The following is an 18129-nucleotide window of genomic DNA, read 5'->3' on the forward strand; positions in this document are numbered from 1 at the left end:
TCTATGACGTACAGAGTACTGAATGGCTGGTGATCAGAAAAAGTATTTAGAAATCAGTTGATTTAACCTCTGCAAATGTGTGTATCATTCCTTTACATTAGTGTTTTTCCAAGATGCTCAGAAATGCTCTGGTTCACCCAGGTAAGATGTTAAGATGCAGGGTCCTGAGGGGCTCCTTTCTCTCTGCCCCTATAGTGAGTGGGCCTCAGGTAGAGCCCAGAAATCTGCTTTTCATACAGATACGTCAGGGGCTTGTTAAGTACACAGAGCAGTCGTGCTCTCCTAGGCTATCTATTTTAGGCACTGGATTCAGAATTTGGTTTGAATTCCAGGTTGAATTCCAGTTTATTGGTAAATTTTTTGTTTTGTTCTGAATCTTTCAGCTTTAATTTCCTCATCTACAATTATCTACTTGACCTGTGTTTTTTCTAGTAGCATTAAAAAGTATCTGGCAATAATAGAGTCTAACTTTTTGCTTTTTGTTTACTAACGAATAAAGCCAGATTATTTTGGTAAGTACTCTTAATGCTTAGAGATGTATTTTTGGCATAGGTGTTTTTTCACCTAATTATGTTCCCACTGCTATCAAAATAGTTATCTACCACTGTTAATGTGTTTTTTAAGAGATGTATTTCCATGTTCTATGTAAAAATTTCATTGTAAGCAGTTTGAGGAAGTTTTTCCAAATTGTCTGAGTAAGCTTTAAATTTAGGTGTGAAGCTTCATAATGTTGTCTGATAGAATAAGAAATGCTTTCTGTTTGCATGTGGTGTGGTATTAAAGATTTGCTAAACTTCAGCATGTCTCTAGATGAATGATGATCTTATTTAAACATGTTAGCCCCAGGAAGCAGTGTTTTAAAGGAACAGGATTTCAGTGTTACTGCCTTACTTATTACAGTTTAAGTTTTTTAGAATTACTAATCAGCTTACAAACCACCTAAGAAAATGTAATTTCACTATTTTATAGTAAATCTGTTTGCAAAAAATAGAGCTTAATCTATTTCCATGAAACTCAATTCACTGGACTTTGCTCATTGATTGTTTTCTGTTAGCAAAAAACAGTTTTGATCTTAATTGATGAAGATGCACATAGTTAAGGATAATCAAAAGCGGAAGGGGAAATACTCTAAAGGTAATTCTGAAAGACTTTCATTAGTACTTGGAGCAATGAAAATATCACTGGCAAAACTTAGGTTTGGGGTGTACTTAAGGCTTACTTGGGATATAGACTTTATAACACTGAAATGATTCTGAATGCTCAAGAATGCAAAGGAACTAAATGTAATAATTTATGTATTATACCCACATTAGAATAATATATTGAATGCCAGGTTCTGAGAGGCTGTACAGTACGAGAAAAAGAGGAAGGACCCTGGTTTTATCCTCCATAGGGTTAGCACTTAGCACACTATGGGTATATTTGACCTTGACACATTCTTACCTCTCTGTGCTCCAGTTCTTTCGGGATAACTTGAGCCCTGTGTTAGCAGTTGTTAAGCTTCCACACCTCCCAAGATATTTCATACAGTCTGCACAGTTTTCCTCATGCAAATGCTAGAAGCAGTCAGCTGCTTGGACCCATTTGTAGTTCAACTGTACGTTGAACTTCATGGAAAGGGGAAATGCTATGTTGGTGACTGCCTATAGTTGAAAAAGCTCCTTCTTGAATTACTGGAATAATCAACAGTTTAGCTCCCTACAGCTTTTTGTTCTTAAGAACACTAAAAACATCTTTAAAAATTATTTTTCTCAGCCGGGCTCGGTGGCTCAGCCTGTAATCCCATGCCTTGGGAGGCTGAGGTGAGTGGATTGCCTGAGCCCGTGGGTTTGAGACCCGCCTGGGCAACTTGGTGAGACCTCATCTCTACAATAAATAAAAAGTTAGCCAGGTGTGGTAGCGTGCGCCTGTAATTCTGGCTACTCGGAAGACTGAGGCAGGATTGCCAGAGTCCAGCAGGTCAAGGCTGCGGTGGCCGGGAGTGGCCACTGCTCTCCAGTCTGGGCTACAGAGTGAGACTCCAACTAAAAAAAAAAAATTATTTTTCTTAAAACTATAATTCTCATTAAAGAGATTTTTTCTTATTAGCTCTGCATGGAATTTTGTGTTTCTACTTAACTATTTAGATTAAAGGCTTCTCAAGAGGAGGAACTGTAGTAGAATCAAGGGGATCTTTTAAAATATAGAAACCATAGTTTATATTTGATTAAGAGTTTTCTATAAAAGTAGATTTTTGAATTTAGTGAGTTAGGCATGTTTCTAAACATTTGTAGGCCAGGTCTATCCCAAGCACCCTAAAGTTTAACGTGGTACTTAACTCCTCAATTAAAAACTGCTATTTTACAGTGCAGTAGAATATGCACACCTAGCTTTGAGAGTTCAAGGTAGAGGAGATATTTCTGTGTTCATGAAGGAGAACAGTAGGATACAAGGATTATGAAGCTACCTGACAATAGAATAGTTGGAGTATAGAAGGCTTGTGGTAAGTAACAGGAAATGAAACTAATATAAAGATTTCCATTTAAACATGGCAGATTAAGTTGCATGTTTGTTTTCACACCTTCCTAACCCATCCCAGAACACAGTAAAAGGATAAATGCTTAAACCCCTGAGGACAAAAAAATGATAGTTGTCAAAACACAAGCGAAAGCAGCAAAACTTTAAAAGGTACAGCACCAGTGGATGAATAAGACCAAGCCTTGCAGGCCAGAGAAAGCTGAAACCAGTGGCTGAGAAGCCAACAAACACCAAGGGCATGGGAGAACCTTGGGGAGGGACGGTTCGGGCCTCGAATTCACCAGGTATTTTGAAGGCAGGCACATGAAGGGGGAATAAAACAAGAGGATGAGATTTGTAATGAAGACATTTCAGTCCATCTAAATTCTGCCCGGCATTTAGAGTAGGAAAGTAGGCATGATGTCCGGTACACAGGATTCAACACCAGAAATAATGCATGGAGATCCCAGCATGACAGCTGTGGGATAGGCCTAAGCCTACCGAGCAAGCTGTCCGGATTAGAATAGGACAGAGGGCTCTAGGAGAAATGTTTTGAAGTTCAGAAGATTAGGGTTCCTGAAATGCCTGAACATAGAACACCTTGTGGAAGGAATGGAGATAAATTAATGGTAGGTATATAGTAAGCAGCAACAAAAAGAGCAGTTAGGTACTCAGACAAACCAAGCTGTAGGAGCAAGGACACATGATTAATGCGTACTTTATTACTTTGCTGTGAGTACTGTTGAGGCTACAGGTCAAACGCATTGAGCTTACAAACTACACAGTTTGTAGAAGTGCCTAGGAATAACCCTTGTTAAAAGCTTGGAATCTAGAACCAAATGATCAGAGCTGGAGCTATGTGCCTGCTCCTTGCTACTGTCCAGCTAAGTTGCTTAACTTCGGTGCCTCCTCTGTAAACTGGGGTAGGATGGCTGCCTCTGTTGCAGGGCTCGTCATAAACCTGTACAGGCACTAGGGCAGTGCCTTTGTGAGTGTCAGTGATCACAAGGGGAAGATGGCATGGGAGCTGCATGTGGGGATGGGTAGGGTAGCAGTTGAGAAGGCAGAACGCGCTCGCTGCTGTCTTAGCATCAGGTGGCCAGCAGATGTTCGTGGTTTTGTGACTTCTCTTTGAAAATAGACCTGGGCGGGTTAAGGGCCGGAAACGAGGTCCACCCACTGCATTTAGTCGATGAGCTGAGTCTTGATCTCCAGATTTCTCCTCTGGTTTTCCCTTCAAGTTTCTTTGAATACACTGTCATTCGTCCTGTGCAGTTCTCTCAGTCTAGGGACTTTGCTGACCACATCGCTGTAGTTGTATTTAAGGTGTTCTTTTATATGAGAGGGGGACCCCCCAAAAAACCCAGAATTTTCTTTTGGAGGGCAGGCTCCTTGTATTTCACCTGGAATTTGTTCCTGCAGATCAAACAGTCAACTACAAGTTTTTATCTGGAAGTTTTGAGAAAGTTTGCATGATGATTTGCGGAAAAAATATCCTGAGTTGTGGCAAACAGGTGACTGGTTGTTCCACAATGACCACGCATCGCCCACACTACACTGAGCTTTCAGCGGTTTTTGACCAAAAACTGCACGAACCCCAGTACCCCATCCTACCTGTTCACCTGATCTCACCCCCAGGGACTTTTTTTGTTTCCTCATGAAAAAATCCTCAAAGGGAAACGTTTTGCCAGTGTGAAAGAAGCGAAACAAAAATAGCAGATGCACTCAAAGGCATCAAAACTGACAAATTCCAAATCTTTTGCGTGGTGGAAAGAGTGTCTCAACAGGTGTACAGTTTGATTGGATTTATTAAATGAGCCTGTGACACAGAGTTTGCTTACCTGTTGTGAGGTATTGGGAGATACCTGCTTCTGTCTTTTATGATGAAACTCAGATGCTGTCAGCCTGATCCATTTATTATAAACTTGCTGCCAGCTTGTAATGTGATTCCCTAGAACCCTCCAAGTATTGACCGGTAAAATTTTTACTTTCATATTATTAAGAACTTACGGTGGATTTTAACACTTACTTTAATCTATCCTAATTGTTACTTTTGGTGTCTAGACTGTCTTCATCTCTGGCTTATGAAAGGTCCTCGAGTTGAACCTGACATACTAGATGTTGGGTGGTTCTTTGCATTCAGGTACAGAAAGGTGTTCCGGGCCTGAGTTCAGTCTTTTCTTCAACAGGCCCCTGTATTTTTAATTAGAAATGGTATTTAGAGCACCAAGTTTGTGCTGCTCATTGATACTTGTTTGCTCATGTCTTTTGGTTGAACAGAGCTAGGAGATACTTAAATACACCATGGGTTTATATTGATATTTCCAATTAAATTTAGAGTGAAAGGGTTATAATTTTCTCTTACCCTGAAGATCATGGTTTCTAATACCATTGATTTGCTTTATTCTACGCAACTCATGGTAGTTTTAGACTAACGGTACTGATATTGCAAACACTAGAACCACTGAAAAGTTAAAAATGTTTTTTGTCCTTAGGAAATACATCATTTGGGCTGTACAGTCAAATTAGTATATTTTCAAATCACTTGTATAATTAAGCTACCAATTGTGTGCCTTTGTTTCATTTTGCTTTTGATGTTTATGGATTTCTCACATTTTGTCCATTTTGTTTTGTAATTATGTGACACGCCACATAGTCCCATAATTAAATCTCTACAAGGTATACTAAGAGAAATTGAACCTCTATTCTTATTCTACCCTACTTTTTGCCTTACTTTTACCTACTTCTACCCTAGTTTTTACCTGGTTATATAGGCAACTATTTATTAGTTTGGTTTATCCTTCTGTTTTAAAATACAAGTACGTGTGTGTACACATTTATATATGTACCATATACAAATGCATATATGTATTTACCTGTGCATATACTAGGTAGAAAATAGCACACTCAGCATACTATCTGCACCTTACTTTTTTGGGTTTATATATCACGGTTGTCATCCCATAGCATGTTTTCCTCATTCCTTTTTTATAGGAGCCTACTACTCATTAAATAACTGTATTTTAGTGGTTTCTACTGTGGACATTTGGTTGTTTCTAGTCCTGTTACAAATGGTGCAGCTATGAAGTCTTGTGTGTATATCTTCTCATAAGGGTTTTATGCTTGCGATAGATTCCTAGAGGTGGAATTCCTGGGTAAGAAGGTAAATATATAGACAGTTTTGCTGACTTTTGACAGGTTCCCCTCTTTCAGGGGAGATACTACCTTGTATTCTGATCAGCAGTGAATGAGAGGATCTGTTTTCTCCTAGCATATCAACAGATTGTAATCAGACTTCATGAAATATTTTAAGTGAGTCTGTTTAGAGTCTTCACTTTGACAGGTTTGATATGATTTGGAAGGTGAGATTCCAATCCATATCGAGCACGAGAGGTGTGTCGGGCATTGGCAGTTGTCTGAAAAAGGCAGGTCTTAACAAAGGAGAGAGAGTTACATTATACAGTCACTTGTGGTTTGTCATCTAGAGGACTAAGCAGCTGGATGGAGGCATTATTAGAACGCTTGGAGATAGCTCCTACACTTCTGAGAGCATGAAATTGTTCCAAGAATTTTGAGCACCTGCAGATTATGGGGTGAGAGAATTCCATTTTGGATGTTTCCAGTTTGAGATGCTTCTGGGACACTTGGGTTAGAGGCATAGTCCGAAATCTGAATCTGAAAAGTGTGGGCAAGAGTGGGGCTGTGGAGTCATCACTGTGTAAGCCGTGTTGAGATGTGTGCAGATGAAGATGCCCAGGAACAGAGTTATACTAGGCCGTATTTGGATGCTTCACAGGTTCTTCTTGGCTTTGTGAAGAGCAGACTTATAAGTAAGTCCCTTCTGTGTTTGTGTTTTTAATTTAGCAATTGATGTAATACTTTCTTTGCTAGAATTTTTAAAATGTATCCTTTATTTCATGACTTTTTTAATAGACTTAACTACATTGCAAATGTGCATATAGAGTATATATAATTCACTATGTAATTCTCTTCAGAATTTGTACAAATTTAGTTTTGATGCAGACATAGCTTAAATTCCTTTGCTCTGGTGTATGGGATGACTTATTCTGCCCTTTCTCCATATAAACATAATTTTATATACGTTTGTTTGTAGGCGTCTCACTTGTTGTCCAGGCTGGAGTGCAGTGGCGTGCTCATGGCCACGGCAGGCTCAACTTGCTGGCCTTAGGCGATCCTTCTGCCTTCTGCCTCAGACTTCCAAGTAGCTGGTGTGTGCCACCAAGCCTGGCTTTTTTTTTTTTTTTTTTGCTTTATTGTAGAGACAAGGTCTTGCCAAGTTGTCTAGGCTGGTCTCAAACCCCTGGACTACTCAGGCCATCCTCTCGCCTCTGCCTCCCAAAGCGCTGGGATTATAGGCATGAGCCACCGTGTCCTGCTATTTTATATACAGTTTTAAAACTTTGTTTGGGTTCTCTACTTTGTTCAAAATATTTCCATTCTGGGAATCTATCCGCAAATGGAGAATTTTTTTTGCCATTGAAATACGCTTTTTGGCCATTGACTTGCTAAGTTGCGGTCTGACATGTGTTCTTCGAGCTGTGGCCAGGCCATGTTTTTCTAAACTTTGTCCCCGTCCCCTACCTTGGGGAGGTGAATTTCCTCTCTTTCTCTCTGTTCACCATTGCTTTGTTGAACTCTGGTGTCTCCACACGGCTCTCTGAGCTATGGCTCCACATTTTCTTGGCTTTGGCCCCCTCCCCTACCTTGGGAAGGTGAATTAATCTCTCTCTCTCTCTCTCTCTCTCTCTCTCTCTCTCTCTCTCTCTCTCACACACACACACACACACACACACACACACACACACACACATTTATTTTCTAAGTAAACTTTGCTTGAAAGGTTAAAAAAGGTAAGAAAGAAATATGCTTTTTACTCTATTATTTAAAAACGATGTCATGATAAAATGTAATTTTCACATTTCAGCTAAGAAAAGGAATCTCATCTAAAATAGAATAGTTTTCTGTCTCACATGACCTTAGGAATATTGAAACAGGAAACAAATTTACAACTTTAGAATTAGAAAGCCCTGAAAGATTTTTCTTCATTTATAGATTGAGAAAAATGTTGTTTATTTTTCTGACCAAACCATTGTGAAGCAACATGCGTATATAAACACCAGATGTTTGGCTAGAGACTTCTAAATTAAGATTTGACCATTGAAAAGTGGGATTGAAATAGAGAAATAGAAGGAGAAGCCAGCATGGTGGCTTACGCCTGTAGTCCCAGCACACTTGGAGAGGCCAAGCTGCAGGGATCGCTTGATCCCAGGAGTTTGAAACCCATCTGGGTTGGACAACATAGTGAGACCATATACAAAAAATAAAAAAAAAATTAGCTGGATGTGGTGACTACAGCTGTAGACCCAGTTACTTGAGAGGCTGAGAAGTTTGAGGCTGCAGTGAGCTATGATCATACCACTGCGCTCCAGCCTGGGTGACAGTGCAAGACAGACCCTGTCTAAAAAAAAAAAAAAAGAGTAGAGCCACAGACATGACTTTGTACTTGTCAGGTTCCTTCTTTGGGATTATTTCTATGTAATAACAAAATATTAACAACTGGTGTTTGCTTACCCCATCATGTATTCTTTTAATAATTTTTAAAGTCTTCTCATTTTGGTTCTCAGAACCACCATAAGAAATACAGTCTCCATTAGGTACATCTTACAGATGAGGAATAGTCCTAAAGGTTTAGTAACTTTCCCAGGTTACACAGTGACTAGAAGCTAAATTGAGGGGGTGGTGGGAGGTGGGGTAAAGAAGCTAAGTTGAGAATCTAAACCCAGGCAGGCTGAAAATAGAACATCGTTTAAGTGAGGACACAGAGGTAATACAGAGATTCAAAACCTTGTCACATGAGTTGAAGGAAATTCATTAAAAATATTGTCAAATAGAAAAAAAGAATGAGGGTGGTGGGGACACTTAGGCTGTTAAGCATTGGTCTGTTGTGGTGAGACTGTATAGATTTCAAGAACCAAGGCATAGAATGAGGTTACAGGAGTTTGTCTGTGATTCAGTATCAAGTATCTTCTCTTTCCTATGTCAAAAATATGTGAAGACAAAATAGCTTTTCTTAGGATTAGAACTGTCCCCCACCCCCATCACATGCTGTCTGAGCAAAGATTGCTTGTTTGTAAGACTTGTTGTAGAAGGGAATTATGGCACGGAGGGTTAATGGACCAGGTAGTCTCTGAGGCCCTTTGCCAATCCTGAATTTTTTTTCCCAATTAACTAAAACTTAGAGGCTTGATTAAATTGTGTGATTAACTAAGGTCCCACATAGGATTAATATCTATTTTGTCTAAATGAGTTAGTGTACTGTGAGAGTCCGGGCTTATATGATCTTTGTTTGATTTGGAAGAACCAAGACTAGCTGCTAGAGCTGCTGCTGATTTCAGACCCACTTTAAGTTCGAGCAGGCCGCTTTTGGTTGGTTACGGGTCAAAGGTTTCCTCCCTTGGTTTCTACTTTGTTAATGCTGTCTCGCTAGGGTAGGATACTTCGGGTGTGATTCTGAAGCACAGTGTGTTATTGAACTTGAGAATGCATGAGAATCACTGAGGATTTGTTATATAACTCTGGGCCTCATTTCCAGAGTTTCTGACTCAGGCGCTGAAGTGGAGCCCAAGAATTTGCTTCCCTCTCCTCGAGGCAGGGTCTTACTGTCTTACCCAGACCAATAGCACAGTCATAGCTCACTGCAGCCTTGAACTCCTGGGCTCAAATAATCCTGCTGCAGCCTCCCTCATAACTGAGACCAGTCATGTACCACCATGCCCGGCTATGTTTACTTTTTTTTTTGTAGACACAGGGTCTCACTGTCTTGCCCAGGCTGGTCTCAAACTGCTGGGATTGCAGGCGTGAGCTACCATGCCTCGCCAGCAGTTTGCATTTCTCACGTATCCCCAGATGACGTTGATGCTGCTGGCCTGGGGACCACGCTTTGAGAACCGGTGCTGTAGTAATTGGCCTGCCTCGGAAGGTTGAGACTTTTAATAGCAGGAGCCAGCTGTTACTAGTTTCTTTGGTCCTCTACTACTTAGCGGTACATAGGAGTGGCAGGCCTTAATTTTATAGAAGCCAGTAAGTATGAGCTGTTAAACTGCTTCCTTTGGCCTGAGGATACCAAGATGTTAGGCCTAAAATTGAAGAACCTTCTAAATCTTTGGTTCAAGTGGGGGTTAGGTTTGTTATGCTTACCTTTAGGAAATATAAGTAAATCCAAGATTTGGCTAGAACTCTTTTACGTAGTTCTACTTTATGATACGTATAAAATGTCATTTTGGGGAGGTTAATGTGACTAGGAGACTGGCTATGTATAAGAACTAGAATCTTTATTTTCCTGGGAAAATGGAGTCTCTTGAATCATGCTAGGTTCGTGTTCTTTTTATACATAAAGCAAATGGACTTGCTTCCAAGATCAGAGAGAGGCCAACATCTAGTCCTGTTTAAACTTAGAGCAAGAACTTGTGCTTTTGTTCCCTCTTCAATCCCTTATCCTCCCCAGCTAGCAGTGAATGTCTTGATAAGAAGTGTTTTGATCTGGGAACTAAAATCATGAGTGCTTTTCATTTAGATACCATTAAAAACATACAGTGTCTCTCAGAATATCCAGATAATAATAGCAATACTTGACTGAATATGTTACATGCAGTGTGTTCTAAAGAAATAGTATGTAGCTCCCTCAAAGGAGACATGATTGTGGTTCTTGAACATGGCATTCTGAAAGCCATGAAGAGGGCCACATCTCCAAGGCCTTATGCTCAAACATGTATTGAAACCAATCTATAGGTATCAGATAAGAAACCAACACGAAATATGCCCTCTATTTAAGGAAATTGCAGTCTGTTTTGCTTTTTTCCCCTAGATGATTCACTCTGCAAACTAGGTTTTTCTACCCATTGCATAAAATTTTAGTTGTCTTTGGTGGTAATCATAAGCCATGTTGTGTGGTTTTCTGTCTCCTCAGATATCCGGAAAGTGGTACTCTAGAAATGAATGTCAAGGATCTTAGACCACGAGCTAGAACCATTTTGAAATGGAATGAACTAAATGTTGGTGATGTGGTAATGGTTAATTATAATGTAGAAAATCCTGGACAAAGAGGATTTTGGTTTGATGCAGAAATTACCACATTGAAGACAATTTCAAGGACCAAAAAAGAACTTCGTGTGAAAATTTTTCTGGGGTAAGATTCTCTTTGCTGGTGCCATTTAATCACTGAGTTAATTAAGGAATGTAATTTTTAAGTATTAAGCATGTGCCCCTTAATATAGAGTCTATGAAAGACAGAAATTTCCATATTGAAGAATATTTTTACAAATTCTTGAGAATTTGTTAAAATTTAGGACGGCTTAAATCTCCCACTCTAAAGTTGGAGATATTATTTGGAAGACTCCTGGAAATAACTGTCTTTTACTAGGAATGTCCTTACTTACCTCACAGTTTCCTACAGATCAAACAAAATAATATATAAAAAGCATTTCCATGGCTATGCTGGCTGCAAGGATCTGTGTTGATGTGATAGTGGTGGATGGCTACCTAACCCGCTATCTGCTGGCTTTCTAAGACAAGCTGAAATATTCCTTCATGGTCATTTTTCCTCAACTTACGGAATTCAGACTTAATGAAGAGAATTAAAAATGCAGAAGTTCCCCTGAGACACCAGATAACCCCAATATTCCCCTCGTTAATTCTTTTTTGAGTCATTGTCTCACTTAGTCGCTGAGGCTGGAGTGCAGTGGCACTCTCATGGCCATCACAGCCTTGACCTGCTGGGCTCAGGCGATCCTTTCATCTAGTCTGCCAAGCAGCTGGAACTACAGGCGTGTACCACCATGTCCTGGTAATTTCTTTTATTTATCATAGAGAAGAGGTCTCCCCAAGTTGCTCCAGCTGCTCTCAAACCCCTGGGCTCAGGCAATCCCTTCACCTCCACCTCCCAAAGTCCTGGAATGACAGGTGTGAGCCACCACGCCCAGCCATTAATTCTTGAGGAAATACTTTTAGACGTTTCCCCAAGTGATAAAGTACTAGATATTATTTTTAGGAGTTTTGCTGTGTTAAGCGCAGAGGATTTTAGAATGACTGACAGGTTTCTTTTACATAAGGAAAACAGCCCAACTAATAGTCTTGTCAAGTGCAGCAACACAAAGGGACAAATCTGGAAGCAGTGGTCAAAAATACCAAGCAAGGATGGGTAAACGAGCTCACTAGCTGCCTGTTTTTGTAAATAAAATTGTGTGGGAACACAGCAATGCTCACTGATGTCGGTGTTATCCATGGCAGTTTTTGTGCTTGGCAGCGTTGTTGAATAGTTGCAACTGAGACCGTCTGGCCTGCAAAGCCAAAGCTACTCACTGAGTGAGTTGCTCTTTGTGGGAGAAGTTTGCTGACTCCTGAGATTTAAAAAAAAGAAGAATGTTGTGAGGCGTCGAAAACTTAATATTTTAGAAAGCAGACTTCAGAATTTCTTATAAACTCAAGTATTATTCTATTGCTGGACTATGGGTACAGCCTTTTAAATAACTTGAAACTCTGGTATGGGTACAAATCATAAAGCACCTAAATAAATGGACTGTGTAAGGAGCCTTATCATTTACTTGAGTGTACAAAGTAGAAAACAAGTGTACACGGTAGGATAACAGTTCTCATAGCATTAAACTAAAAAAGCTTGCTCTTAAAAAACATTTCTGCCTGGTCAAAGTGCCTCATGCTTGTAATCCCCGAACTTTGGGAGGTCGAGATGGGAGGATTACTTGAGACCAGCCTAAACAACATAGTCAGACCTCGTCTCTACAAAAAATAAAAAATTTATCTGGGCATGGTGGCGCATGCCTGGAACTACAGCTACTTGGGAGGCTGAGAGGGAGGAATCAGCTGAATCCAGGAGGTAGAGGCTGCGCTTCAACCTGAGTGACAGAGTTGAAACCCTGACTCAAAAAAAATTTTCCCCTAGTGATTCTAAGGTGTAGTTGAAGAGGAGCACACTGGTTTTAGGGAGTAGAATTAAGACTGAATGGAAATTATGGCTAGGCAAATATTGGTTTGATAAAGAGAGCAATTTTGGATTGCTGTCCCAGTGGTACCATGCAGTGTGTCCTGTAAAGGATTGTGTTCTTCATTTAAGGTTTTACTGGCAGCAAGGGTACCTGCATAATGAACGTTGGTGTACCTAACCCTGAATTGTACCCCACATTTCAAAATAAAAAAATTTAATAAAAGATTTTACTAGAAGTATTAGGAGCCCAAGAGCCAAAAAGGAACTCGTGTATCTAGTGAAAAGGGACTTTTTTTTTTAATGATTTGCAATTTTCTCACTGGAAATGGTGGGCAAATTGGGTGAGATTATAGATGCATTCTGCGGTTGATAGAGTTTGGGGCTGTTAACAGTGTTGCCATCACATGCTTGCACCTATGTCCTGGAATGTGTGTGCATTAGTTTCTACAGTGTATGTTGTGTCCAGGGGTAGAATTGCTGGGTTGTAGAAGCTGTGTATCTTCAACTTTAGTGGGTAAGATCAGATATTTAAGTGATTGTATCAGATTACTATTCTGCAACAGTATGAGAGTTTGTATTGGTTTGCATTCTCATCCACGCTTAGTTTTGTCAGACTTTAGTTTCTATTAATCAGGTGGGTATACAATAAGATAGTATCTAATTATGGCTTTGATTTGCTTTCTCTGACTCCTAATGGCATGGAGAACCTTTTTACACGTTAATTGACAAGTTGGTTATCTTTTGTGAGGACATGGTTCTGCACTTTTCATTTTTTTGTTGTTAATTAGTCTGATTCGTTTCAGGAGTTCTAACTGTGGAAACTAGACTATTTTGGTTATAAGTGACAAAAACATCTAACTCTATGGCTTGTCTTTTCTTCTTACGATGTTTGATTAGTAGTTTTTTCTTAATGTAGTTGAGGTTATTGACGTTCAAGGAAGTTGTTTTCCTTATGTTTGCACTTTCTATATCTTGCTTAAGACACTTCCCTACCCAGAGATCATAAAGATACTCTTTTATTACCTTCTAAAAACCTTGTGGCTTTGCCTTTCTTTAGGTCTTTAATCGGCTTGGAGTAGATTTTTGTGTACAGCGAGGTAAGGGTCAATTTAACTCAATACATGTGAATAAGCACTGTTTCTGGAAAAGCCCATCTCCTCCCACCCCCCATGGACTCATCATCACTTCTGTCATATCGCAGATCTTTATATGTGATGCACTCTTCTGCTTTCTCTGTTCTGTACCACGGTTCTGTTTGCTGTGTGTCTCTATAGCAATTCCATGCGCTCATAGCGTGACAAAGCAGGTCATCCTGCCTTGTTCTTCAAGTGGTTTTTGTGTGTGCTAAGCTCTGTGTGTTTACATCTGCATTTTTCAGTCATGTTTTCTCTTCCCGGTATAGAGGAATAAAACTATCCTTTGATCTTGGATTCAGTAGCTTTACTAGGTTTACTAATTTCCGTGTACATGTAGATTGTTTTGAAATGTTTGCAATTAGAATCATCTGAGGATTATAACATTTTTGTTTTGTCTTTTGATTTCTTCCTCTTGTCCTTATTCACCAGCTGGGCCCTTCAGTACATGTTGAAAAGAAGTGGTAATAAATAACAGGCATCTTTTATCCTTCAACTCTCAGTGCAGGCAGTCTGTCAGGCTCTGAGGGCATAGTTTTTCATATTTTAACATCTCTGAAATCTGTCTTGGAATTGCTATTGGTCTGACTAAAGTTGAGTTCTCGTAAAGATTTGAGTTTGATTCTACCAGTCATTAAGTGACGTTTAACTTGAACTTAAATTCTCTGCTTGAGATTTTTTAAATCACACAGGTAGTATGCATTTAGACCTACGAACCTGCATGAATTCAAGCTTGTGGTTTAATTGTTGGAGGATGCTTTTCAATTGTGGTGACATTGAAACAAGTATGTTTATTTTCCTTTTCTATCTGCAAGGTGGTTTGTTTCTCTTTGATCTTTAACTGTGAGAACTGTTTGGTGTCCCAACTTTGAGGGTTGTTTTAGATACCTCATTGCAGGCTCTTTTTCCCTTGAAATTACATAATCTTAGAGTTATTGGCTACCATTTGGTGTCTTGTCTTTATTTGGGGGTTCTTTTTAGACTGCCCCATTTCAGGCCAGATTCTTTTTTAGTAGCACATAAAATAATGTTTTACAATTATTGGCTTCTTAGGTCCCGTGAAATATGGTATTTCTAAAGAAATGAATTGATATACATATTTTGATTATGATCTATGACTTTATTCATTTTGTGTGTAAGGAATGTCTGGTAAGCCTTTAAAATGATAAATGAGTGAAAAGGTGACTTTTAGCTTTGAACTTATGGCATTTATTGAATTCCTTAAAGAATTACATGGAAGGCTTCTTCTAAGTGGGTTAGGACAGCTGGCCATAGATCCGCCCTCTTACCTGAAACAACCACAATAGACAGATTTAATAGTTATAATCTGTTTACATGTGTTTGAGGGTGGCAGAGGGTCAAGGAGAACTTCTGGGGCTGACTCTGGAAAGGGAAGAACCTTAGAAGGAAGCTGGCTTTTGTTGTTGTGTTTTGCCCCTTGGGAATCTGTTAATCTGGATGCTATACAAAAACTACTTGAGAGCATCTAGGAGCAGGGTGGGAACAGAAATCAGCAGAGCTTTTGACAGATATTTGGGATTCCTCAAGCGGATGGCCTGCTTTTCACCTTAGGACTTTGGCTGAATTCTGGACTTCTGCTGGGCAAAATGCTGAAAATTAAGTAAAAAGCAGGGTCACATTTTCAGCAGTCTTAGAAAACATATGTAAGATTTTGGGATCACTAGTGGAGTGGCTTCACAGAATATATGACAGTCTCTTCGTTTCAGAACTGAATGGTTGAGATTAAATCTACCAAGACTGTAAACCATCCTTGACTTAGTATAGTTGCCAGTTAAAGTGTTAAACTACCACAGTGTCTCTCCAGCAGAAGGAATAATGGACCTTCTTTACATTAGATAATATCTGAAGCTTCTAATGTTTTATATACACTGTCCACCTTGAAGCCAAAAAGACAGGGACACATAATCAGAACACAGAAGAAACCAATAATAGGAACGGATCATGTGTGATCTCAGTAATTCCAGTTGTCAGAGACTTTAACGTAACTGAATAATATGTTCAAGAAGAAAGATGAAAAGGTGGTGAATTTCAACTGAGAATTGAAATCTTTAAAATAATCACGGAGGTGAGTGGATTGCCTGAGCCCGTGGGTTCGACATCAGCCTGGGCAGCGAGACCTCATCTCTACAATAAATCAAAAAATCAACCGGGCGTGGTAGTGCATGCCTGTAATTCCGTCTACTCGGAAGGCTGAGGCGGAAGGATCGCCGGAGCTCAGCAGGTCGAGGCTGCGGTGGCTGGGAGTGGCCACTGCACTCCAGTCTGGGCAACAGAGTGAGACTCCAACTCAAAAAATAAAAATAAAATAATCACATGAAGATTCTAGAACTGAAAATTACAGTAAGAAACTAAGACCTCATTAGATTGATTGAACAGTAGATAAGGATTGGCAAACTAGCAGAAGTTAAGTTGATTAAAAACTGCCTAAACTGAAAACACAAAAGACACATGGGACTTGGTGAAGGGCCTCCTTGTGTGTATTTGTACTCCCCAAAGGTAAGGGTGGAGTGAAAATAACATTTGAAAATATAATAGCTAGAGTTTTCCAAAGCTGATAAAAGTCATCAGTCCAGATCAAAGAAGTTCTGTGAACCCTAAGCAGGATAAATACAAAGAAAACACATCACAAGTAAGACTGCTGAAAACTAAAAATAAAAACACAGGGAAGATGACTGAGTTTTCATCAGAAACAATGTAAGCTGGAAGACGATGGAATGACGTGTGAAACTGATTTGAAAAAATTCCCAGCCGGGCCCGGTGGCTCAGCTTGTAATCCCAGTGCTTTGGGAGGCTGAGATGAGTGGATTGCCTGAGCCCGTGGGTTCAAGGCCCACCTGGGCAACTTGGCGAGACCTCATCTCTACAATAAATCAAAAAAGTAGCCGGGTGTGGTAGTGTGTGCCTGTAGTTCCAGCTACTTAGAAGGCTGAGGCGGAAGGATCACCAGAGACCAACAGGTCGAGGCTGTAGTGGCTGGGAGCGGCCACTGCATTCCAGTCTGGGTGACAGAGTGAGACTACAACTCAAAAAAAAAAAAAAAATTCCCAACTTAGAAATACATTTCTAATGAAAAGATCTTTCAAAAAGAAGCCAAAATAAAGATGTTATCAAATAAACCTGCAAGAATTCATCACTAACAGGCATTCACTAAGAGAAATACTAGAAGGAGTTTTTAAGCAGAAGGAAGAGGGTCTCATATAAAAACATAGAAATACTTTAAGAAATTAAGAGCATGGGAAGGGTTAATATATTGATAAGTATAGATAGTCCCCCTCCAAAAAAATAGTGAAGTTTAAAATATGTATGGAAAAAATATGTGACGACAATCATGTAAAAGATGGGGCTGGTCATGAAGTTGTGAGATTCTAACATTATCAGAAGTAAAGTAAAAGATAAAGGACATTACATCAGATTTGCATAGTTTGCTTTCTGGGGTAACCGTTAAAAATTAATAAAGGATTTTTAATACAGTGAAAATGGAAAAATAAATTAGCTGAGCATGGTAGCACACGCCTGTAATCCAGCTCCTTGGAAGGCTGAGGGGGGAAGGATCACTCGAGCCCAGCAGGTTGAGGCTGCGGTGGCCGTGAGCATGCCACTGCACTCCAGTCGGGGCGATAGAGTGAGACTCTGATTTAAAAAATATATTAAAAAAAAATTCTACATTTAAAACTAGACCAAGTGAGGAACATCAAGGCGAAAGTATAGTATGTAATATGGTCTGACACGGTAACTGTAGTATAACCAAAAAAAGCAGGAAAATACACAACAGAGTTTAAACTTTTCGTGCATGTAATATGGGATAAAGCAGGGGGATATTTGTGATATTTTAATTTTGGTATCCTTGAGAAACAATTTTCTGGTTGAAAGAAAAAGGAAAAACATATAATTTTACTTTTAAAAAGTGTGATACTTTTTGGCCCTGAATTTGAATAAAAAGTATTAGTATGGACTCAGTTTTATGTGTATGTATATTAATGTGTATTTTTTAATTTTATGGTTTTGTCCACTGAAAAAGCCTACAAACAGTAAACCCAGTTGCAGTATGCTTTCCTAGTGCCTAACTGTTGTTTTGAAATACCCTTCCCACAGAAGGAAACTAGGGTTTCTTGGAGATAGGACTCCTGACTGGGTCAGAATGTATAAGATGAACCTGGAACATCTTGTCATGCAAATAACAAGGAATCCTGTAAAGATGGCTAAATTCCAGCCAGAGGATTTGGGATTCAATGGGAAGCTTCCACTGCCCAAAGATGAGACCATTTGAACATTAATAAGTAAAGTGAATTGAGACACATCAAATATATTTAAATCTGTGAGTCCATAGTAACGCAAACTTTTTGGTCATCTATGGAAGTGGCAGAGAATGATATATATATATGCAAATATATATGTAAATATATACACACACACACATATATACATATGCGTTTTTTTTTGAGTTGGGGTTTTACTTTGTCA

The 18129-nt window shown here is 39.4% G+C and overlaps 1 protein-coding gene across 1 annotated transcript in view; it reads left to right on the forward strand.

Annotated features, from left to right (window-relative positions):
- Window positions 1-18129, forward strand: part of UHRF2 (ubiquitin like with PHD and ring finger domains 2) — a gene marked incomplete at its 5' end in the record, with an annotated part of 69597 nt that overhangs the window by 21723 nt on the left and 29745 nt on the right. Inside the window, one exon of the mRNA XM_008059900.2 lies at window positions 10484-10702. Coding sequence (XP_008058091.2) covers window positions 10484-10702 — 219 coding nt within the window. The remainder of the gene's footprint in view (window positions 1-10483; window positions 10703-18129) is intronic.

This window comes from Carlito syrichta, unplaced genomic scaffold, assembly GCF_000164805.1.
Source record: "Carlito syrichta isolate Samal-C Ts95f unplaced genomic scaffold, Tarsius_syrichta-2.0.1 Scaffold304428, whole genome shotgun sequence".
NCBI lineage: Eukaryota > Metazoa > Chordata > Mammalia > Primates > Tarsiidae > Carlito > Carlito syrichta.